At 44.2% G+C, this 23,934-nt stretch overlaps 1 protein-coding gene across 2 annotated transcripts; it reads right to left on the bottom strand.

Annotated features, from left to right (window-relative positions):
- Positions 1-1,170: 1,170 nt before the first annotated feature.
- HMGCL (3-hydroxy-3-methylglutaryl-CoA lyase) lies at positions 1,171-16,395 on the bottom strand. 2 transcript variants are annotated; one of them, XM_031962609.1, is made up of 9 exons: positions 15,031-15,205; positions 13,408-13,488; positions 12,496-12,603; positions 11,631-11,726; positions 10,642-10,790; positions 9,680-9,743; positions 8,122-8,310; positions 5,580-5,705; positions 1,171-1,929 (listed from the first exon to the last, which is right to left on the bottom strand). In XM_031962609.1, the coding sequence occupies exons 1-9, from the start codon at positions 15,091-15,093 to the stop codon at positions 1,822-1,824; spliced, it is 984 nt and encodes a 327-aa protein (XP_031818469.1). In that variant the 5' UTR covers positions 15,094-15,205; the 3' UTR covers positions 1,171-1,821. The 2 variants fall into 2 exon arrangements, with proteins under 2 accessions (XP_031818469.1, XP_031818470.1); XM_031962610.1 differs by lacking the exon at positions 1,171-1,929 and adding an exon at positions 4,623-4,978 and having other exon boundaries at positions 15,031-16,395.
- Positions 16,396-23,934: the final 7,539 nt, after the last annotated feature.

Genomic DNA, 23,934 nt, shown 5'->3' with positions numbered 1-23,934 from the left:
CACTCAGGCTCATCAACATGGTGTCATCTTCAATCCCAACCCTCACTAACCCCTTATAGCTAATTAGATGTCAAATTTCATTCCACCTCCCTATTCCTCGAATGTGTCTCCTATTTTCCATTCACCCAGTCAACACCTTAACACAGGCAATGTTGAGACTATGACAAAAGCCTCCATGTGGTCTGCCTCCAGCCCCAAAATGATTCTCTTAAAGCACAGTTATGACCACATCATCTCTCTCCTCCCTAAAGTCCAACGGCCCCGTTTCTTCCAGCGTCTATAATAAACTCCACCCCTCACCATCTGGCTACTCTTTCCCCATGACTCTCTGTTCCTGGTTTCCTTGACTTTTCCCGAGCTGCCCCCCACAGCTACCATGCATTCTTTGTTCATCTTTACTCCAGACTTCCTAGATGCTTTCAAACCTCAAATGAAGGGCTTCCATCTACATGAAGATTTCCCCAGACCCTGCAGCTATCAGGGCTAGACTGTGTTTGATTACATTGTGAATATACTTACACATGCACGTTTTCTCTCCAAGGTAGACACTTTGAAGTCTGAGATAGTAGCACTTTTTTGCCTTTGGATCTCCAGTGCTTAGCACAGCATAGGAGTACACAGTAGGAAATTAGTAACAGTTTGGTGGAATGGATAGAGCACTGGACTTAAAGTCAAGAGAACATGGGATCAAATACTGTGTGACCCCGGACAAGCCACTTGAGCCTTTGCCTCAGTTTTATTGGTAAAATAAATGGCCTAAGGTCCCTGCTAGCCCTAAATCTATGATCTAGTAAACTCTGTATGACTTTAGGCAAAATCACTTGTCTGGGCCTGTTTCCCCATCTGTAGAAGCATAGTAGATGGCATCTGGAATTATTTCCAGTTCCATTCCACATCTAGCATCCACAGATCCTCATCATTAATTTTTTTCTCCATAAACTGCTTTATTATCACTTTCCAAAATACCTCTAGTCTGAAAGGCTGAGTCCATTTCCTAAGGGAGGGGGAAATTGGGAAGAGTAGCTTACAGCTCAACCCCTCTTCATGTTGGGTTCCTTGCTTCCCTTCAAGAATCTCAACTTCCCCCATCCCTCAAACTATATGTCCAAGCTGAGAAGCAAAGTAATCTCTACTCCCTTGGCTCCCCAAGATAGCATGTGGAGTTCTGGAGGCTTGTCATTCCATCTTTTATTCACACTGATTAGAGATATACATTTAGAAATCACTTCCACATAGAGAATGGCACTTGAGTTTCTAGGATCACAGTTCTTAAATTGGCAGGATGGCACCAGGCAGCAGCATTTCAGGAAATTCTAAGAAGGATTTAATCTTCAGCAGGACCAAAACCCTATCCAGGTCCAGTAACAGATGGGGGGTGTTAGTGACCAAAGGTTTGGGTAGAGAGGCTGAGCTCTTGGGAGAGGGAGTCAAGAAAAAACTCAGATTAGCAGGATATGAGGAAGGGGTTCCAAGGCTTCTAGCAACCCTTCAGGATGTCCGTCTTCTCAGCATCAAAGATGATGCTGAACTTCCAGGAAAATCTTCCAGATTCAAAGCTTCTTCATGGGGAGAATTTGGAGATTCTTCCTCTGCCCCAATTCATCTAGCTTACTTCAAGGAAGCTCTTCCAGGCATGTGTACCGAGTTGATTTCCTAAAGATGTCACTTCCCAATTCCTTTTCTTTGGCACCCCTAGCTTGGGCACTTCCATTTTGGGGCTATTATCAGTGTGTCCCTTAATAGAGTGAGGGATAGCCCTTGGCTGCTGCTGGGGTCTGGCTAGCCCAGTCTGTTGGGGAAGGCAGGGGAGAAGAGGGGATGTCACAGCTTAGAGCAGGAAGTGGCCTGGGCCACTTTGGAATTGCTTTTTCTATTCAAGGCTTTGCAGATAAAACTTCCAGCTTCCAACAATTTCGGAAGGCTCACCCCCTTGAAGAGATGTCATAAAACAGAGGGTCAGTTTTTCAGTAACCACTACTCTGGAGTAAAGGGAGAAGGAGCATTCCCTGACAGAAATGCATGGCTGGTAAACTCAAATGGTAATAAAAATACAGCAAAGAGGGTTTATTTTTAGGTGAGAAAATATGGCCTAGCAACAGTTAACATGGCTGTGAGACTTTAAGGTTAGAGAAGGAGGAAAAAAATCAACCAGATTAGAAGCCCTTAAACGTCTAATTTAGCTTTCCTTTATCTTCCTGTGAGACTGTGAATCTTGCTCAGCCTAAGCCCATTTGTTCTATGAGACAGACAGAAGGGCATTATGGGAAGTGTTACACCAGTGCAATGGAGATTGTCTCAGTCTAGAGAATGGCTTTCAATTATCAGCAGCAGATTTGCTGCTGACAAGCCTATGATTTTTAGCAGGGTCTCAACTTCCTCTCCTGTAAAGCGGGGATAATCTCCAACATTTGTGTTCTAGGATCTTTTTTAGCTGACATTCCTGTGTTTAGGGATCCTTTCGGCTCTGACCTTATAGGTTCTACCTAGCTCTGTTATTTCAGGTTCTAAGGACTCTGGTATTCTATGTTCTTGGTCCCTCTCAGCACTCATATTCTGTGGTTCTAGTCTTCAAATGTTTGAAAACTAGTCATATGAGAAAAGAATTAAGTCTTATTCTATGTGGTCACAAGAAAGAAAAAAATGGGAAATTGTGAGATGGTGAATTTTAACTTAATGTAAGAAAAAAAAGTCTATAAACAATTAAAGTTGTTTCATCAAAGAATCTGGTACTACATTACATACTTCTCAGATTGGCTAAGATGACAGAAAAAGATAATAATAAATGTTGGAAGGGAAGTGGGAAAACTGGGACACTGACACATTGTTGGTGGAATTGTGAAGTGATCCAAGCATTGGGGAGAGCAATTTGCAATAATGGCCAAAGGGCTCATCAAACTAGGTATATCCTTTGATTTAGTAGTCTTACTACTGGGTTTGTATTCCAAAGAGATCATAGAAGAGGGAAAAGGACCCACATGTGCAAAAATGTTTGTAGCAGCTCTTTTTGTAGTGGCAAGGAACTGGAAAGTAATTTGATACCCCATCAGTTGGGGAATGGCTGAATAAGTTATGATATATGAATAAAGTGGAATATTATTGTTCAATAAGAAATGATCAGCAGAATGATTTCAGAGAGGCCTTGAGAGATTCATATGAACTGATGGTAATCGAAAAAAACAGAACCAGGAGATCACTGTACAGAGGAACAAGATTATATGATGATCAATTGTAATGGGTGTGGCTCTTCTCAATACTGAGGTGATTGAAGGCAATTCCAAAAGATCTGGGATGGAAAGTGCCTATGGCATGCAAAGAGAAAACTGTAGAGACTGAATGTGTAATGAAGCATAGGATTTTCACCTTTTGTTTGTTTTTTCTTTCTTGTGCTTTTTTCCCTTTTGGTTTGACTTTTCTTGCACAACATGACAAATATATGTTTAAAAGAAGTGCACATATTTAACCGATGTGTAATGCTTGGAGAGGGAGAAGGTAAGAGAGAGGGAGACAAATTTGGAACACAAAAGTCTTATAAAAATGAATGTTGAAAACTATCTTTACATGTTTTTGGAAAAATAAAATACTATTAAAAGAAGAATGTGGTACTGGATAAGAAATAGATTAAGTTGATAAGCAGACTAGATTAGATATACAATAAACAAAAGTAAATAATCACAATAACTTAGTGTATGATAAACATAAAGATCAAAGCTTTTTGAAAGTTACTGGAAAAACTGGAAATCAATATGGCAGAAACTAAGCACAGATCAACATTTTACAGAATATATTAAGAAACATCAAAATGGGTATATATGATTTAGCCATAAAGGATAACAACATAAGCAAATTAGGAAAGCATGGGAAAAAAATTACTTGTCAGATCTATGGATAAGAAAAGACCAAACAAGAGAGAATCATGAGAACCAAAATGGATAATTTTGAGTTTTTGTACAAATAAAATTAATGAAACCAAAATTAAAAGAAGGAAACTGGGAAAATTTTTATAGCTTATTTCTCTAATATAGAGGAAACTGAATCTAAAGTATAACAATAAGAGCCATTCTTTAATATGAATGTATGTCAAAGGATATGCATAGGCAGTTTTCAGAAAAAAAAAAAAAAAGAACCCAAGCTAGTAATAATCATATAAAAAATACCCCAAATCATTAGAGAGAAAATCATATTAAAACAATTAAGGTACCTCACAGTTATATATTGGCTAATATGGTAGAAAAGCAAAATGACAAAAATTGAAGGGAATGAGTAAAAATAGGAAAAATTATTGGTGGAGTTGTGAACTGCTCCAATCGTTCAGAAGAACAATTTGGAACTATGCCCAAAAGTCTAGAAAACTATGCATATCTTTTAACCCTACAATAATATTTCCTTGCTCTATATACTAAGAAGACAAGGGCCCTCTCAGAATATATTAAAAAAAAAGGGGGGGGGAGAAGGACCCATGTGTACACAATATTTATATCAATTCTTTTGTGGTTACAAAAATTGGAAACTGATGGATGTCCATCCATGGGGGAATGGCTCAACAAGTTGTAGCATATGATTGTGATGAAGTATCACTGTACTTGAAGAAATGATGAAAAGGATGGTTTTTAGGAAAAAAATTGGTTAGACTTGTATGAATTGATAGAAAGGAAAGTGAGCAGAACCAGAAGAAAATTCTAACAACAATTGTTGCAGTAAAGTTAATCAATTGTGAAAGGTAGCTACTTGGTTTAATACAATGATCTACCAGAATGCTAAAGGACTCATAATGAAAAATGATATCCATCTCCAGACAAAGAACTGAAGGACTCAAGTTTAAGGAGTGAAACATAATTTTTTCTTTTTCTTGGTTTTTCCCCCTCTCAAGAACATGGTTAATAATGTAGAAATGCTTTATACAACTTCACAAATATAATGAGTACAATAAATATTGCCTTCTTCGTGTATGGGAGAGGGACTGGAGGGACAGAATCTGAAACTGAAAATAAAAATTAAAAAACAACAAACCCAAACAAAAAGTGACAAATGTCAAGTGGAATGAGCTCTCTCAGGGCATATAGTGTTTTCCCATCATTAGGTCTTGAAGCAGAAATTGGACGACGTCTCATCAACCATATTGTAAAGTCATTTTCTATCATTGTATACCTCACCGCTGCTGATATTCTGTGTTTTAAGCTCTACTCTGGCTTCCACATTCTGCTATGGTTTAAACTCTCTCATATTCCTAAAGTTTTATGATTCTTTACTATTTTACTTCTGCAGTGCTAGCTACTCTGCTAACTCTAGGGCATCCATATAACCATGAGATCTGTTTGTTTGTTTGTTTTTAACCTTATTTCTCCAGGTTTTTTACTGCAGGAAAAACTTTAGCACCTATAAGGTCAGAGCTGAAAGGATCCCTAAACACAGGAATGTCAGCTAAAAAAGATCCTAGAACACAAATGTTGGAAATTATCCCTGCTTTACAGGAGAGGAAGGAAAAAAAATAAGGAAATCAGTCTGTTCAGGTAGATCATGTAAATCAAAGAACAGTCTGATGGCTTTAGGACTATGACCACTAAGGGGGAGATGATACTTACTGTCTCAATCCCCAGTCCATTCAGCATATACAGAAGGTCTTCTGTTGCCACATTTCCGGATGCACCTTTGGCATATGGACAACCCCCAAGCCCAGCCACTGACGAATCCACCACAGTCACTCCCATCTAGAAACATAAGAGAAGTGGCTGCCTTGTGCAAAGAAGCTACCTTTGCTTTCAAGAATTCTGGGACATTCTCTTGACCTCTGCAAATTCACCCATTTTGTGCTTGGCATTCTACTATTTTTTGGAGCCATTCCTTGGGGTTAAAGAGTCTACCTGTTTCCAAGCAAAGAACCTGAGAAAGATAAAGATATTAGGCTGTCATTAGCCCCAGATAACTCACTGTAAAGTCTTCGATTTATGCATTTCTTTCCTGGGGAAGATTTCTTTCTTTCTTTTTTTTTTTTAATAGCCTTTTATTTACAGGATATATGCATGGGTAACTTTACAGCATTAACAATTGCCAAACCTCTTGTTCCAATTTTTCATCTCTTACCCCCCTACCCCTTCCCCTGGGGAAGATTTCAATTTGGAAGAAGAGGAACAAAACCTGAGGTTAAGAGACATCTGGGGCTAAGAAGGGTAAGAGAGATTTTTTTAAGTGAGTGAGAAAATTTCTAAGTGGGATTAACTAAAGACAAATTTGAGAATTTCAAAATGTCAGGAGCAGAGGGCACCTCTGGGGGTCATCTAGTGAAATGACTCCTTTTAGAACTCTGGGAGATGACTAAAAACCATTACATTGAATTCCCAGTCCCTATATTTATGCACACCTGCATCTTTGATTTCCTTCACAAGCTAATTGTACAATAATTCAGAGTCTGATTCTTTTTGTACAGCAAAATAATGTTTTGGTCATGTATACTTATTGTGTATCTAAGGTTATATTTTAATATATTTAACATCTACTGGTCATCCTGCCATCTAGGGGAGGGGGTGGGGGGGTAAGAGGTGAAAAATTGGCAAGAGGTTTGGCAATTGTTAATGCTGTAAAGTTACCCATGTATATATCCTGTAAATTAAAGGCTATTAAATAAAAAAAAAAAAAAAAAAAAAAAAAAAGAAATGACTCCTTTTAGACATGAGAACCTAGAGAAGTGAGGTGATCTTCCCAAAGTCTGGCAGGTGCTAAGCAGTGCAGCAGGATTCAAACTCGAGCCTGCCGATTCCAAATTCCATCCTTTGCCACACTATTGTACAGGGAGCCCTACAGAAGGGAGTGACAGTCAGCCCTCCAACCTCACGGATCTGCCTAGGTCGGCCAGTCCCAGTCAAGGTCAGTACATGCCCAACGGGCCCTTTAATATTTTCTCTCTTATGCCCAGGGAAGATGGTGAGAAGACTAAGTCAGGTAATTAAGAGACTTTAGCTGATGATAAAGGAATTAAAGCTTAGTCAGGACACTCGAGCATCTTTCCCTCTTCCTGAGCCTGCCTCTGCACAAGTTAAGAAAGAAAGGACAGTTCCCTGCACAAAGCTGGGAGACATGGGCTGTCCAGCCCAGAGAAGACAGGAGAGCAAAGAGGACAGAGCAGACAGGAGGAGTATGGGCCTGAGCTATAGCTGCCCTCTAGCCTTTCCCCTTCTGAGCACCTCTGACCAAGCCCAGAATGGAAGATCCTCATCCATTCCTGGGCAGAAGGCAGTGATCTCTGCTTCCTCCCGTTCAGCTCTTCAGACCCTCCACAAATCTGTCTCCAATGGCTTTTCCAGCACATGTCTGTCCTCCTTCCTTGTCAGTACTTAGATGAAGCCCTTCCTGATGTGTCCCCATGACCCTCCTTCCCTAACTGCCTTGCATTTATTAGGTGCATTTGGAGATGCACTTGTGGGTTTTCAAAAGAAAACATCCACCACCTGGGGTTCTGTGTTGCTGGGGCCTGGCATTCTCTGGTGCAGGGAATGCTTAATGAAGACCCGGGGAGTGACTTCCCTGTGCTTCTGCCTTGGAGTGGATGGCACAGTGAGAGTGCTGGGCCCGGAGTTAGGAAGATGCCCGACTAAGTCTGGCCTCTATAAAGCCCTTAGCGCAGTGCCTGACCCAGGGTCAGCACTACTTATCTTTGTTATATATGTTACTGTTCTCTCTGTACTTTAGCAGCTGTTACTCTTATTCTCCCCCTCCTTTCTAGGCTGAGAGCGAGTCTGGGTCGGGTGCTTGGCCTCAGGGCCGACCCAAAGATGAGTGGTCACCCTTCAGACCTAGGGCTGGCACACAAGAACTTTTAAGTCCTCAAGAAGGCAGTGAAGGGAAGGGAGGGGGCTTCCTCTCTGGATATGTGAGCAGAACAGAGCCTCGGAGGGGACAAGACAAAAGCTCTCCCTTTGGAGAAGAGATCGCAGGACTCAGATCTGGAGAGAGCCCGTTGCTTCATCTAGTCCAATCTGCTCATTTGGCCAAGGGGAAAATGGAGGCCAGGAGAGCTCAGGTAACAGAGCCACAGCCACAGAGCCAGGACTCCCCACCGACCATCCAGCTGACCACCCCCTTTCCCCGAAAGCACCTGTCTCTTTTGAAGATCCCCTTCCTCTCCGTTACCTGAAGAGCCATCAGGATGTTGCTGAGGGCTTGTCCATAGGTATCGTGGCAATGGACGGCCAGGGCACTCACCGGCACCTCCTTCATGACAGCAGACAGCATGTCCTTCATGCCAACCACTGTGCCTACACCAATGGTGTCACCCAGGGAGATCTCAAAGCAGCCCATTGAGTACAGCTTCTTAGCCACCTGGAGAGAGAAGACGACATCGGGCAGAGGATGACCTCCATGGGCTGAGAGGTGCCAGGGAAGGAAGAGAAGCCCTTGGCTCCCAACTGCAAGAGGGCGGTGAACTGGTCAGGGCATAAAGAGGCGGCCCTGCTAGGGCTGAGGGAAGCGACCAGAGAGTTCTTCTAGATCTTGCCTTTTACTCGGGTCTCCATGGATCGGGTGATAGTCTCCCCCAAGATTCCCAGAGCTGAAGGCGTTCTCAGGGGCCATTTCAACCAAACTCACAAGCCAACACACAAGCTGGCTCTTAGAGCACCCCTGAAAAGCGTCAGTCAGTCTTTGCTTAAACACTTTCAGAGACAGAGAGCTCACTGTCCCTCCAGGCAGCCCAATAGACTTTCCTAAGGCTCTCACCATTAGGTTTTCTCAGACCTTCTGCAGTGTTCCCTCCCACACTTGGTTTTCTGGGGGCAGAGAATAAGACTAAGCTCTCTCTTCCATAGCACAGCTGTCACATTATTGAAGAGTAGTCATATCAGCAATTTTCCTTCTATTAGCTAAACATTTCCAATTCTTTTAACAGTTTCTTATAGGACTTGATGTACTTCCAGTGCTTAGGACAGAGCCTGGGACACAGCAGGTGCTTAATCAAAGTCTGCACTTGCTTTCTCATGTCACTGTGTACAATTATCTTCCTCCTATCCCTAAATATTGCTTCTCACCCAACCCGGTTTCATTTCATTTCATTTATCTCTTTCTCTAGGGTTGTGTCCACAGGTGGTGATGGATAAATGTTTGCAAACATCCAGACCAGCAAGTTTGGTTTTTTTTTTTTGGAAAGTGAGCAAGGAATTCACAGAACCCATATCTAGATCAGAAATCATCCCTCCAATGAGACTTCAGGAGAGCTCTGTACCTGGGAAAGGCTACACATGCACCGTCCACTGAGGGAACAAGGGATAATTCTCAGATGGACCACTCAAAGGGGCCCGAATGATGAGGGAAAATGAATTCATGGGGGCATAAATGTTGTCTTCAATTATTGAAAGGGAAGGGGGCTGATGACATACAATTTGCTTGGCCCCCGAGGGCAGAACTAGGAGGAACAACTGGAAGATTCAGAGAAGCAGAAAGTCATCCAGTTCAAGAGAAATAACTCCCCAATTTCTGACAACATCCTAGAGTGGAACGGGATGCCTCTGGAAGCTGCAAGATACCATCTTGGGAAGATCTTCAGCAGAGGATGATTACTTGTCAGAGATTGCTGTGGAGCAGGTCCACCACCTCTCAGTGCCCGGCCTTTTTAAAGAAGGAAAGGCCTCCGCCCCTTGTCTTCCCACCACAATGTAGCCAAACCTTCACAAAACTCCTGTTCCAACAGACACACCTCAGCTACTTTGGCTGGGGAGATTTTCCCTTCATACGGGCATCCAAGCACGCAGGACACGTACCTGCCAGGAAAACATGCCCTTGTCAGGGGAGCCCCAAGTGGTGAGAGAACCAAGACCATTGGGACGGGCTGTCCTATCCCACCCACCCCGCCAGTGGAGAGGGTTCTGTGTACAGAGCCTGAGCCAGGTTGGCTGCTGGGCCCTAGGCTCTCACCTTCCCAACAAGGCCAAATCACAAGGGAATAAGTCTGGTCTTCAGACAGGGGATGTTTCCCCCAAAATTAAATAACACTTCTTCAAGAGCTCATGATTCCATCTACCTAGATCTGTAGATCACAATCCCTCCTACACCTCCAGACCAAAGGTCATCACTCAGCGGCAATGGACCCCTCCACACTTCCTGAGGCTGCCTTCCAGACAAGGGTCCTTTCTAGACCTGCCTGGGTTATCTTTTCTGCTTGGAGAGCTGGTGCTCAGGTGGCCCTGGAGATTCAGAGTCTCCTCTAAGCCACAAAGAGGCGTCAGAGAAGGGATGTCATTGAAGGCTCTCACTAATATTAGCAATACCATCTTGGACTCACCAGAACTCAAAACAACCAAGGCTTTTTCCACTATTCTAATTTCATCTTCTCACTTCTGAAAGTCATGGGATCCTGAACCCCATTTTACAGATGGGGAAACTAATGCTCAAATAAGATTCCAAAGTCACAAGCTTTAGAATTGAAAGGAACTCCAGAGGCCATTTAGTTAAACTTCCTCACATTAAAAGGCAGAAACTGAGACTTAGGGAGGTTAAGGGACTTGGTCCAGGTCACCCAGCAGCAAGGCTCTGAACCCAGCAACACCCACAGGGCCGAGCCTGCTGGCCTGGCGCGTGTGGTCAGGCCTCCTGGACACCCAAAGGCCTGTGGCAGGACAAGGAGCCCCGGAGAGGGGAACACAGGGAGTGCCGGCTCACCCTCGCACCCGGATGCCGGAGCCTTTGGCCGCACTCAGGACTTTCTCAAACTTCTCCAAGCTCTCGTCGATGGAGCAGTTGATGTTCTTCTTGGTGAAGAGCTCTGAGGCAGCCCCAAAGATGGCCACTTCTTTGGCCCCTGCAGCGACCTATCAACAAGCAGTACCTCTGTAGACAGAATGCTGTCTTTGGAGTTATGGGAGCTGGATTCAAATCCCAACGCTGCTTCCCTGCCTCTGCAAACTGGGGCAACTCACTCCTCCAAGGGCCTCAGTGTCTCCCTCTCTAAAATTAGTTGGCTGAAGCCTTTCCCAGCTCTAGAAATGTGATTTCTCAGGGACTGAGGGGGCCACCACAGTATGACCTAAACCCCTCTTCTCACCCAGTGTCTGAAGTTCAAGCTATAGAGAAACTGTTCAATTTGGACACAGGATCCAAAGCTTTACTACATTTTTTCCTCTGGGAATTAGAAGACTTTGGCAGTAACCTTGAATGATAATGTATACATTCATCTATACATTTGCTTCCAGTAGTGATGATAATCCTAACAACTAAAATTTATACAGCATTTACTATGTGACAGGCCCCATGAGGCTCTACAATTATAATCTCAGAGCGTAAGCACCCTGAGGCAGGAACTGGTTCTTACTCCATCTTTGCTATCTCAGAACCCAACACATAACAGACACTTAACACACGTTCGGGGCACTGGACTCCACTGGAATGGAAGCAATACTCGGGGCTCGGTTGTCCTAGATAAAAGGTTAAAAGGCCCAAAGATTTAGAGTTGGAACAATCCCCTCATTTTACAGATGATAGAAATGAAGCTAAAAGGTCATGCGCCTTGCCCATGGTCACTAAAGCATTTGAATTCAGGTCCTCTGGCTCCCGAGGCCAGCACTAACATCCCTTCCCCAGCTTCCCCTCCAGGGACCCTCCCAGAGGTGGGAGAGGACAGAGAGCTGCAGGGGGAACTCTGCTCTTTTTACCGCTGCCTGGAAGCCTTGGAGATTGGGGGTCAGGACTGGGTAGTGGATGCCAGGAAACTTCTTAATGCCCATCAGGACTTCCGTATGATCTGCCATCTGGGGAGCCAGGAGAGAAGCATCCAGGGTTAGAAGGCGCCAGGGGTACCAGGGTTCTCAGGCGCAGAAAACCACCAGGATCCCAGCATCAGAGGGCCAGGGCTCAAAGAGACCCCAGAGGCATTCTAGTACCACCCCTCCCCCCTTTGTAGATGGGGAAACTGAGGCACAGGGCAGCCTGAGTGCTGAGCCTCCCACAGAGGGACAGAAGGCCCCCCCCCCAGACTGCTGCTCCCACAGACCAGACAAGTGAGGTGCACAGTGCCTGTGCTACAACCCAACTGGAAGGCATATGGGCCCGTTTTCCAGAAGGGAAAACTAAGGCCAAGAGAAGAGGTGAATTCTCCAGGGTCATAAGTTCATAGCTTTGAGAGGGAAGGGACTCCAAGTCAAACCTCTTCCCTTGGAGGAAACTGAGGTTCAGGCCAGCCCTGGAGTGAGCAGAGCCAGCCACAGAATGGAGACCCGCTGCCTCTGAGATCTTTCCTCCAGCTCGCATGGCTCAGAGAGAACAAGGAGGCCCGCAGGGCTGACAAGGGGATGTGACCTTTACTCCAATGTAGACCAGGGGATGTGACTTTTGTTCCAGCCTTCCCCAACTCTGGGCCTCCTGGGGAGCCCAGTTCCTGGCCACACCCACCAGGGAACTTTTCTATCTCTCCCCCCTCACCTCAATTATTAGCTCCCTCTCCCTTCTCATATGATGGCGCATTCACTCCATCTTGTCTCCCCCAGTAGAATTTAGAAAAAGCTCAGGGACTGCGCTCACCTGGGGCACCCACTTGGGGGACACGAAGCTGGTGGCCTCGATGACAGGGAGTCCCGCCTCAGACAGCATGTCGATCAGCCTGATTTTCAAATGAGCAGGTAGAATATTCTGTGGAGACAAGAGAGGCGCGGAGAGCTCGAGCCTGAAGGAACACCGGGCTGGCCACCAGCGCCTGCCCCCCTTGGAGGCCCCGGCCCTGGGGCTCAACCCTGAGCTGTTATTCGGATTCCTGGCCAAGGCCCTGGCCCAGAGCGGGATTTTTCCTTAAGCCCAGTCAGAACCTGGCAAGGACCACAGATTAGGCCCCCAGCCCCACCACTGCCGCCAGCCCTCTGTCTCCTTCAGTCGCTTGTCCCCAGGACTTCTGCCTCAAAGCCCATCTCCAGCCGGCCCCCAAGTCCTGTCAGTTCTTCTGCTCTTTGAGCTGCTGCCTTTCTATCCGGGGCCTGGTCCCCCTGGCCTCTAGCACTGTACAGCCTCCCAACTGTCGGCCCTGTGCCTGATCTCTCCTCCTCATCTGTTCTAGACTGAAGCTGCCAAGGCAATCTTCCACCACTGCCTCCATCACATCCCTCAGGACCTCTGAGCAAGAGTTAGAGTCAGTTTTAGATGATAGAAATGTCAGAATCATAGACTTAGGACTCTCCAGGTTATCAACTCGACAACTCCCTCATCTTACAGATGAGGAGACTGAGGCCCAAAGAAGGGAGTAAAACTTTACTTGCCTCAGTTTACCCATCTTATAAATGTCTGAGGTGGACCGAGGGCCCACTGGCTGCTAGTCCAGTTCTCTCTGCTACTGTCTCCTTACTGATTGCCTGTCCCTGAAAATCATTTTTCCCCAGCTCTATTGGTTTTTGCTTGGTGAATGACTCAATATAGGTGCTGGGTTAATAGATTTTCCACATTTACCTTTTCATTTTGCAGACCATCTCGGGGGCCAACCTCCACAATTTTAACTTGCTTTGGGAACACAGGTAGGCTGGAGCTAATCTTAAAACAAAAAGAGAAGGAATGGCTGACATTTAGGAGAAGGGATAATTGACATCACTGAGCATCACTAACAATGCAGGCAGCACTCTCCACCATTTTGGCCCACCTAGGTGGCCTAGACACCTTCCAAGCCTAAAATCCATCTTTTAAAAAAATTTAAATTTATTTCAATTAATAACTACAACAAAACCACCTTCTTCCCCTTTACCCTTCCTATCTCTTAAAAAAAAAAACAAAACAAAAAAAAAAAAAAACTTATAACAAACATGTATAAGCAAAGCAAACTCTGGCATTGGTTATGCCCCAAAAACAGATGTTTCAATATGTACCTGGGGTCCATCTTCTCTCCATCAGGAGATGGAGGGAATCTATAAAAAATGAGGCAGATAACACAGAAATTGCTTTACTGCCACGTTCCAATGTCAAAATGCCCATTTATTTACCCCTCCTTCAGTACAAGGTCCCCAGGGAAGCATGTCGATGCTTTCTGACCCACAACAGCTTCATCCCCTCCTCCTCACACAAAGCTCTGATTTTTAACTCCCATATCCTTTTGCCTGTTACAGATTTCTGTTAGAATTCCAACTCAGTTATCAATTGTGGGACTCTGGGAAAACCACTTAAATTTCTGGGTTGCCTCAGTGACCGCAAATCTGCAAAATGGGAAAACAGTGCCTATCTCTGGCTAATAAACTGCCGCTGTTGTTGCTGTAATGATTATTACTCAACCTCAAACTTCATGCAGGCTGGGATTAGGCTTGGGCCCACATGAGGTACTCGTCAATCAGTGGCCGAATTGATCTCTGGCATCCCCTCGCTAAAAAGAAGAGGACGTTTCTTTTTCTTTTAATTTTTGTAAAAAGCTTTTTATTTTCAAGACATGAGCATGATTTCTAACATTCACCCTTGCAAAACCTTGCGTCCCCAATTTTCTTCTCTCTTCTCCCCACCCTCTTCTTGGAAGCAAATAATCCAATATTTAACATGTTAAACATGTGCAATTCTTATATATATATATATATATTTCCATAATTATCGCGCTGCACGAGAAAAATCAGATCAAAAAGGGAAAAAAAAGTGAGAAAGAAAACAAAAAGCAGGGGAAAATACTACGTGGTGACGTAATCTGAGGAGGGCGTTTCTTAAGGAGTGACCTCCTCTGGGGCGGACACCACCCACACAAATCTAGACGCAGCGGGGGCAGTGGGCGGCCCTTCACAAAGTGGGGGTGGGGCTTTAGCTGGGGAGGTCCGGGGGCAAGGGGCGGCCTTCTTTCCATCCCCCACGCCTGGTATACAGCAGGCGCTCCATAAATGCTCGCAGAGCAGACGAAGCGCGGGAGGGAAAGGGAAGCTCTGCGCTGCGGCCCGGCGCGATTCCCGTCCAGTCCCAAACCGGGTCTGCCCCTCTCCTTTCTACTCCTCTCGCCAAACTCAAGGTCGGGGTCGGCGACGCGGACATCCCAGAAAGCTGAGTGGGGCGCAGGGAGGAAAGGAGGAGCAGGGTGCGGGGCCCTGGGGCACGTGTGGGGGGGGAACTTACAGCCCGCAGAGAAGACACCCCGACCATCCTAAGGGGCGATAACGATCTCCAGACGGTCCCCATTCTAGATGTCCGAAGTACGCAGGCGCCAAGTGCGTGCTGGTCACACGGAGGAGCGGCTCGCACAACGGGGGCGTGGCCTGCTCCTGGAAGCGCCCGCCCATACGGGGGCGTGGTCTGCTCCTGGAAGCGCCCGCCCATACGGGGGCGTGGTCTGCTCCTGGAAGCGCCCGCCCACCCGGGGGCGCTGCACTCCCCAACCCGTTCTTATCTGCCGGCTCCCCCTCGCGGTCCTTTGGGGCACGACAATTCTCCCAGGACTATAGGAGAGAGTTTTTCACCTCACCGACCTGCCCTTTTTAATTTTATTTTTTTTAATTGAAGCTTTTAATTTTCAAAACATATGCACGGATGATTTTTCAACACCGACCCTTGCAAAACCTCGCGTTCCAGTTCCCCCTCCTCCCAGATGGCAAGCGATGCAACACGCGTTAAACATGCTAAAAACGTGTCCGATATGTGCCTCCATATCTATACAGTCCTCTCTGGGCGCGAGAAAAGCCGGCGCGACTTGTGGGGGCCTTCTGGGACGCCCAGAGAGGACTCGGGAACCGCGGCCGATTCACAACCTCCATTTCCGCTCTTTTTGTTTCTTGATTCTCATTTTTACCAGCTGGATCTGATTTTCTTGTGCAGCGATAACTGTACAGACATGTTCGCGCATGTGCCGGGTCTAACCCGTCTCTCCTGTGCTTAACACGTATCGGACTGCTTTCCATCCAGGGGAGGGGGGGTCTCCAGAGGAAACCCCCAGTTTGTGCCCTTCTTCCCGAAACGTCAAGCCCGGAAGTGACGCTCCCTAGGCAGGGACGCTCCGCTTCTCTCGCGACCGTCGAGGTCCGTGATTTCTGGCCGCGAATGCATCCGGGAGCCGCCTTAATTAGCTGTCCCCGAGGGGCGGGGGAGGGGCATTTGGAGCCTCCCCAGCCCCCTGCTCCCCTCCCGCCGCCGGGGCCCAAACAGCGCAGAAGCATTTAGTGAGCCCGGGTCCCGCTGGTCCGGCCTCGGGCCCACTAGCAAACCGGGCCTGGGGCTGGGGGTTCCGATCTCGGGCAGCCATCGCTCTGTGGTGCCGTGGAAGGAGCCCGGCTGCACGGCACGGGAGCAGGCCGAGAAGGCTCTGGGATCCGAGGGTCAAAGTCCCCCCGTCCGGCTGGGTCCCCCATCCACCAAGGCCTCCGGGGGCCAGCGCAGCGGGTCCATGGCAGGCTGGCTACCCCCGCAGGTACAGCTGATGGTGGGGCCGCCCGCCACCCCGTCACCCACCAATAGGCACTTAATGCCCAGCTCCGGGGCCCGCTGGGGGAGGGGTCGGGCCTGGACCGGAAGCGGCTCCGGCTCAGCCAGCCCCTGCATGGCCGGCTCCCTGGGACTGCAGTGACTCGGCTCTGGTTCGGGCCTGAGTCCTCTAGCTTTGAGCCTTCTCCCCAGGCATACGTTTTAAAAATTAAAAAAAAAAAAGCTTTAATAACAAAATAAAACAAGATTCACCTTAAATTGTGTAGCTGTGTTGTGCAGTTTCCCTGATTCCAAGTTCCTCGTTCATTTCAAAGCGGCAATCTTGAAGACCTGAGGGCAAGAAGCGACCACCCATCTGGACATGTCTTTCTCAAGAGGGACAATGCTTGGATTTGGAATAATGAAGAAAAGATTGTTTTTGGCAAATGCAGAGGGCAGAATGAAGACACTCACACATACATATAATGGACTCGCTAAGGACTTCTTTCTCTCTGTGTCTGGCCGTTCTGAAATTTCTGACATTTTCCATAAATTTCTGAAATCACTTAATTACTCTGTCAAGAGGGTGTTCAAGAAAGACAAGCACCTTCGGTGTTCTTCATCCACCTTTGATGTTTACCTGGGGTACATTCTCACCTGTGGCTCCAAAAAGCTGTAGCATGCCCAACAGATACACTCTGGTAAAACCACCTCAAAAAAGTAAGCAACTAGGTGGCGCAGCGGATAGAGCACAAGCCCTGAAATTAGGGGGGACCTGAGTTCAAATATGACCTCAGACACTTAACACTTCCTAGCTGTGTGACCCCGGACAAGTCACTTAACCCCAATTACCTCAGCAAAAAAAGAATAAGAAATAAAAAATCCACACTGTCTATCCAGTTCTACCATGACTAACACTGATGAGGTCATGAATGAGTTTTATGGAGAGCCTCATCATTAATGTTCCAAAAGAGGACAGGTTTCTAATCCTGGATGGCTATCGCAAAAATAGGCACAGACTACTAGACGTGGCAGGGAATCCCTGAGAAAAATGGAGTCAGAAACAGTAATGGTCACTTCATTTTTTTTTTTTTTTTGGGTCATTTACTTTTGAGGACTTATTCACGTCATGACTTCATCACACTTTCCATTTACCTAAACACAATAAAACTTTACTGATGCATACTATTGGCATTTAATAGTCTGTGTCATTGGAAGGTGAAGAGACAAGCAGGATGTGAGAGTAATAAAGGCAAACATGTGACAAGAATGCAGGACTGATCATAGACTGATCTTCTCCAAGCTAAATATTCACATTAAATAAAAGCAATGGCCCCAAGGCAAGAACAGAAAACTTTTTTTTTTTTTAATTTAATAGCCTTTTATTTACCCCATGGGTAACTTTACAGCATCAACAATTGCCAAACCTCTTGTTCCAATTTTTCACCTCTTACCCCCCACCCCCTCCCCTAGATGGCAGGATGAACAGTAGATGTTAAATATATTGAAATATAAATTAGATACACAATAAGTATACATGACCAAACTGTTATTTTGCTGTACAAAAAGAATTAGACTCTGAAATATTGTACAATTAGCCTGTGAAGGAAATCAAAAATGCAGGTGGGCAAAAATATAGGGATTGGGAATTCAATGTAATGGTTTTTAGTCATCTCCCAGAGTTCTTTCTCTGGGCATAGCTAGTTCAGTTCATTACTGCTCCTTTGGAAATGATTTGGTTGATCTCGTTGCTGAGGATGGCCAGGTCCATCAGAACTGGTCATCATATAGTATTGTTAAGAACAGAAAACTTAATGTCAACAAATTAGATCACTCTTCCTAACTGCTAACTTGGAGGGGAAAGTGAACCAACCATGGTAGCCAACAATGGACCAGATTTGTATATAACACCATTTACTTATCTGGACCAGAACACTTGCAGACATCAAGATTAGTTTGATGAGAATGTTGGGGAAATTCAGAAGCTGCTAAATAAAAAATGGATAGTCCATCCATCTCTAAGAAGACAGTGTTTAGCTATGAGTGAATAGATTTTGGCTAATTCCTTTTTAGGGTTAGCCCACCATGAGGTACTCCTGCCTCATGGTGTTTTACTCCTTATAAAAACTAACTTAGGGGTGCTAAATCCCTTTTAGCGTTAGCTCACCCGTCAGTGGAGTAATCCCACCTCATGGGGCCTTTCCCTTAATGGCATTTTCCTTCTGGTTAATTGTAAGTTCCAATGGGAATTTGTCTTTTCCTTTGCTAATTGTTAAAACCCCTTTCCTTGCTAACTTACAGGTTTAGCCTGCTCTTAAGCAGTGTAATAAAATTCTTGCTCCTTGATTTGGAGGATCTATAAGCCTACAAATTCTTTTGAGGTGAATTGTGACATCAGCCCATAACCTCAATATGATTTGGGGGTCTCACCCCAGACCTCATCATTTTGGTGGGCAATGTCTTCATTTTGGTGTCTCTGTGCTGGGGTAGTCCCCATAACCTCAACACCTCCACTGTCCATCTATACTAAGGTAAGGGAAATAGATTGTCCTGTGATATCTCCTAGGAATCATCTTCTAATTGGAATCATACATGTTGGATGTGGTTCAGAGGGTTTCAGACAGGGAGGTTCAAATAATGTAATCTAAATTCTGACTGCGGCATTGCTAGCTAATCAGCAGAAGACACCTCTATGTAGCTGGAAATTTTGCTGTTATTTTATTAATTGCCTCAGTTTACCTTAATTTCAATTGGGTCAATGGAGATAATAATAGCATTTACCTCCTAGCATCATTTCAAGATCAAATGAATTAATATTTGTAAAGTACTTTGTAAACCTTAAAGTTCTTTTGTAATCATTACTTGAACTGACAAAGCTTTGAATTTCTTTAAAAGATTTCAGCATTGAGATGATTGTAAAATATTTGTTTTCTTGACTACTTAATGTGGTTTAATTACTGAGAAATTATGAGAGTCTTCTCCTTTCAGACTAATTCTTTTTTTAAAGTTTTTTATTTTCAAAACACATTCCTACGTAGTTGTCAATATTCATCCTTGCAAAATCTTGTGTTCCAATTTTTTTTTCTCCTTCCCTCCCTCCTAACTTATCTCCTAGATGGCAAGTAAATCAATATATCAAACTGTGAGGGATAGAAAATCCTATCCAAAAATGACTACTCAGAGACCTCTCGAAGTAAAAAGCAGAAAAGTTTTTATTTAATTAATTTTCATGAGAATGAGCAATTCCACCGTAAGGAGGGAAAGAGAGAGAGAGCTCATGGTAGAAGGCTAAAGCAGGTATACAGTTTTTATAGGTTTTAGATACAAAGAATTACATCATGAGTTGGAGAACATTAAGAGATAGGTGCCCCCCCCACCCCTTAATTGGATGTTATTCGTGCCCAAAACAGCAGATTCCTAGTTCCCAGAGGAACCATACATCAGGCAACTAATTGTCCATATGTTAGTAACTTGAACAGCGATAAATGTCATCGTTCGAGGTTAAATACATATGTCTAAAATCTAAGTACATATTGGCTATATCAACATACTCAGGCAGGTCACAGAGACCTAGAGAAACTAAAATATAGAAGGAATTTAAACGTCCTTGGAAGTTCTTCACCTTATCTTTACTACACCCAGCTGCTGGAAGTTCTTCAACTACACACACACACACACACACACACACACAAGACTAATTCTTTATGAAGGCAAACTAGGCCATCTTTTGCTTTAAGATGGCCTAGTTTGCCTTCATAAAAAAAGGCATTGCTTCAGACAAATCAAGACCGTGGAAAGACCTTAGCTTAAAAAGGCCAGAGTCTCTCACTGCAGCTGGTGCTGTCTCCTGTCATCTTGACCCATGTCTTGCCACTGGACTCTGATGACTTTGGTGGAAAGAGTGAAGCTGATGACTTTGTCACTTAAATCAAATTCACTTGAAAGTCAAGACATCACCTTCCTGAAAGGTCTTCTTTGAGAACTAAGTGAAGGCTAAACAACAACAAAGGTTCTGCTTTCTAAAAATACTAATAATTGTATACAGTTGTAAAGCTATTCTGATTCACAAAGAGTAATTAAAGTATTTATAATCCTACTATAAAAGAGTATAATGAACTCATAATGAAGCAATTAAACTCTCAGACCTTATTTTCCAAAATACTATATTTACTACATAGGTTGGCTTCTCTATATTTTAAGATTTGCACATTATCCATCTTTACAATAGATCATCTTTAAAACTAAGATATTTGACATATATAAAAATAAAGCATAGCATTTAAAAGTTATTTGTGTTATATATTTCAACTCTCTGGAAAAACAAGGTAGCTAATGAAATCTCACATTTTGCTGGATGAGAAAGTCATGGGAAAGACTAGCAGCCTATTGGATGTTAGATAATCCAATTTTGGTCCTTCCAGGAATATTCTGCTTCAGTTGTGTTAAAATTGTGCCTTGTTCTGATCCCTCAGTATAGCAAGTCTATAAGTAGCCAGGATAAAGGATCAATGGCAGTGAGATTGCAAAGGGGACAGTGGAAATCATGTATAAACTGTCCATAAGGTCAAAGGAACATAATTTACAAATTATATCATATATTAGATCAAAGATCCATCCTGGTAATCTGTATGGAATGAAGGGACGTTACCTAGATAAAGCAGTTAAAAGATATGTAAATCACAGACAGCTGCAGGACACCAAAAGGTGCTGATAAATTTGAGATAACGTGGCCAAGTTAACTTTAAGGTTTTTACTACCAACTCTGAAATGATTTGAAAGGTAGACAGTAAGAATTAGTTTTCCCAAAAAACCTTGTAAAAATAAGACCTAAAATTCATGCCTTCCCCCGAAATCCTCCTTCTTTGTGGACTCCATGGTGTCTGGTGCTCCCAGTTCTAATCCAAGGTTCTCTGAGTGATGCTTTCTGCTTCTCCCCTCTGGCCATCCTTTTCCCCATGCTACTTGCCTTCCTTCACCACCCAGTCTTCCATCTCTGAGTCATCTGCCCACATACATGCTTTCTGTACCATTTATCCTGACACCTTCTGTTCCTTCTGTGTGATTATAGCCTTATTTCCCCGCTGTCATTGTGGGTCTTTCCTAGTGAATACCCAAAGAACCAGATCTGTGAGCTGCCATTTTATAATTTCACAAACCAAAAATCAAATTACCATCTTTGCTCTGGCATGTCAATTATGATACCACAATTTAAATTGTCTGTCTGATTCAAAGAGCAGTTAGGTGGTGCAACATACAGGGTTCTGGAGTTGGAGATAGGACAGCTCTGAGTTAAAATTTAATTTTGATTCAATAAACACATATTAAGCAGCTACCATGTACCAGGTACTGTACTATGCACTCTCTAGTTGTATGACCCTGGCCAAGTCACTTCCTCAGTTTACTCATCTGTAAAATGGGAATAAAATTAATAGTGCCTACTTCCTAGGATTCTTATCAAGATCAAATGAGTTAATATTTATAAAGCCTTATACTCATATACATATATACTTATATATATATATATATATATACACTATCTAAATGTCAATTGTTTTTAATCTAAAGCCTTAATTTTTAAAAATAGCTTTTTATTTTTCCAAATACATGTGAAGACAGTTTTCAACATTCATTTTGCAAAACCTTGTGTTCCAAGTTTTTCTCCCTCCCTTCCATTCTTCCTTCTCCCCTAGACAGCAATCAACAAAACCCTAAAATTAAAAAAAAAATGAGTGCTTATGAGAGCAGTAATGATTTAATGTTTTAAAACGTATCTGTATTTCATATAATAATTAAATTACTATCACTAAAATGTTTTTAAAAAAATGAATACCGCTGAAACACATGGAAGATCTGTTACCAAAACTCAATAGTATTTCTTTCACTGTCTATACAAACGGAACTGTTTAGTAGTTTAGTTGTGTCCAACTCTTCATGACCCTGTTGACTATATGTAGCACAGCAATGATGTCCATGGGGTTTTCTCGGCAGGGATACTGGAGTAAATTGCCATTTCTTTCTCCTGCAGAGTAAGGCAAACAGGGTAAGTGACTTGTCCAGGATCACACAGCTTGTAAGTGATTCAGGTCAGATTTTAACTTGAACCTTCTTGACCAGATCCATTCATTGAATCATCTAACTGCCTCATATATAAATAGAAACATGGAAGCAGATAGAACTTGGTTTTGTGTCCCACAGGGTGGCCATAAGCCCTAAGATTTGAGACAGTGACTGATCCCATGGGACACAAGAACACCTGCATTGTCCCAAGAAATGCCAACCATGAGAACTATTCCAAGATCTAAGAATGAGTGCACTGTGGGCCAACCCCTTTCATTATATATATAAGTGGCCACAGCCTTAGCAGCACAAGCCTTCCTTCTTAGGGGTTAGGGGACGAGTGTAGCTTCCATTTTCCTTTAAATAAATAAAGTTAATCAAACTTTCCTGGCTCCAGATGCTCTGTTTGTTTGGCTCCAGACACACACACAGCTTGGGGGCTCCCAGCCTCGGCCTCGGCCAGTCTGCCTGGCGCAGTCCTCTCCGGCCTCGGCCTTGGCCTCAGCCGCTTCAGCATCTCCCTTCTACCCCTAATAGATGTGTATACCATGAAGATAAATGCTTTCCCTTAATTTGTATGTCTAGTAACCACATCAAAAAACAAACAAAGAGTGTAGGTGACCACGCAGCAATGCTCACTGCCACTCAAGCCACTCTTTAAAGTCTACACTGTTTCCAGGGTTGTCAGGGTTGGAAGCCAAGCTTGTCAGTTCCTAGCTTGAAGCCTCCAGTCTCTTCCCTGTTACACAATGTGGGCATGTGCCCGTGTCTGGTGGGAAACATCCCCAGCTGAGGAGCCTGGGAGAATGTGAGTTACTTGAGCTTAGGTTCTGTTTTCATTTCCCCTCGCTGGGATCTGTTGGCGTGTAGTAACACACAATACAGGCTGGTCCCAGAGTGCCAAGTTTAGAAAACTAGCTTCAGTGGGAAACTGGCAGGTGGGTGCTGGGATTGGGGAGCTGGGCTTCCCCTCCAGTGCCATAACCAGTCTCAGGTGGAATCCCTCCTCTGGTGTCCTGGCTTTGTGGCTCTTCTCCATCTCTCCACTGTGCAGGAGTGTTTCTTGGTCTTGAGTGGAGACATTACTCTGGGTCTAAACATTTGTACTTAGAACTCGAGGGCTCATCCTGCAAGATCACCCCTGGATTTCTTTAAAGGTTTAGCTCAGCTATCACATTAGCCAGCATTTTTAGGCTGAATGACCCTTTGCCCTGGAGTTGTGAGGATTCTTAGATAGAAAAGGCAACAGAGGTTCCTTCCAACTCTGCAAAGTTCTAATTTCAATTAAGCCTCAGTTTCTTGACCTTTAAAATGGGACTATTAATACTCATTTCTTCAATGTTGATGTAGAGAGGTTGTTTTGCACACCTCAAAGCGCTACAAGAATGTTTTACAGACAAGAGAGAGGCTCAAGGGCCTTGTGTGACACCATGGAGTCAGCATCAGAGGCAGATCTGGTTCCCCTTTTGTCTGGGGCTCTACTATATGATCACTTAGGAGTTTCTTTCCTTAAAAAACAAAACAATAAAGGCACTCTAGCCATTATTCCCACCTTAAGGAGGCAGAAAG

This window comes from Sarcophilus harrisii, chromosome 3 (genome assembly GCF_902635505.1).
Source record: "Sarcophilus harrisii chromosome 3, mSarHar1.11, whole genome shotgun sequence".
NCBI classification, from domain to species: domain Eukaryota; kingdom Metazoa; phylum Chordata; class Mammalia; order Dasyuromorphia; family Dasyuridae; genus Sarcophilus; species Sarcophilus harrisii.
This window is presented reverse-complemented; position numbering and strand designations above follow the sequence as displayed.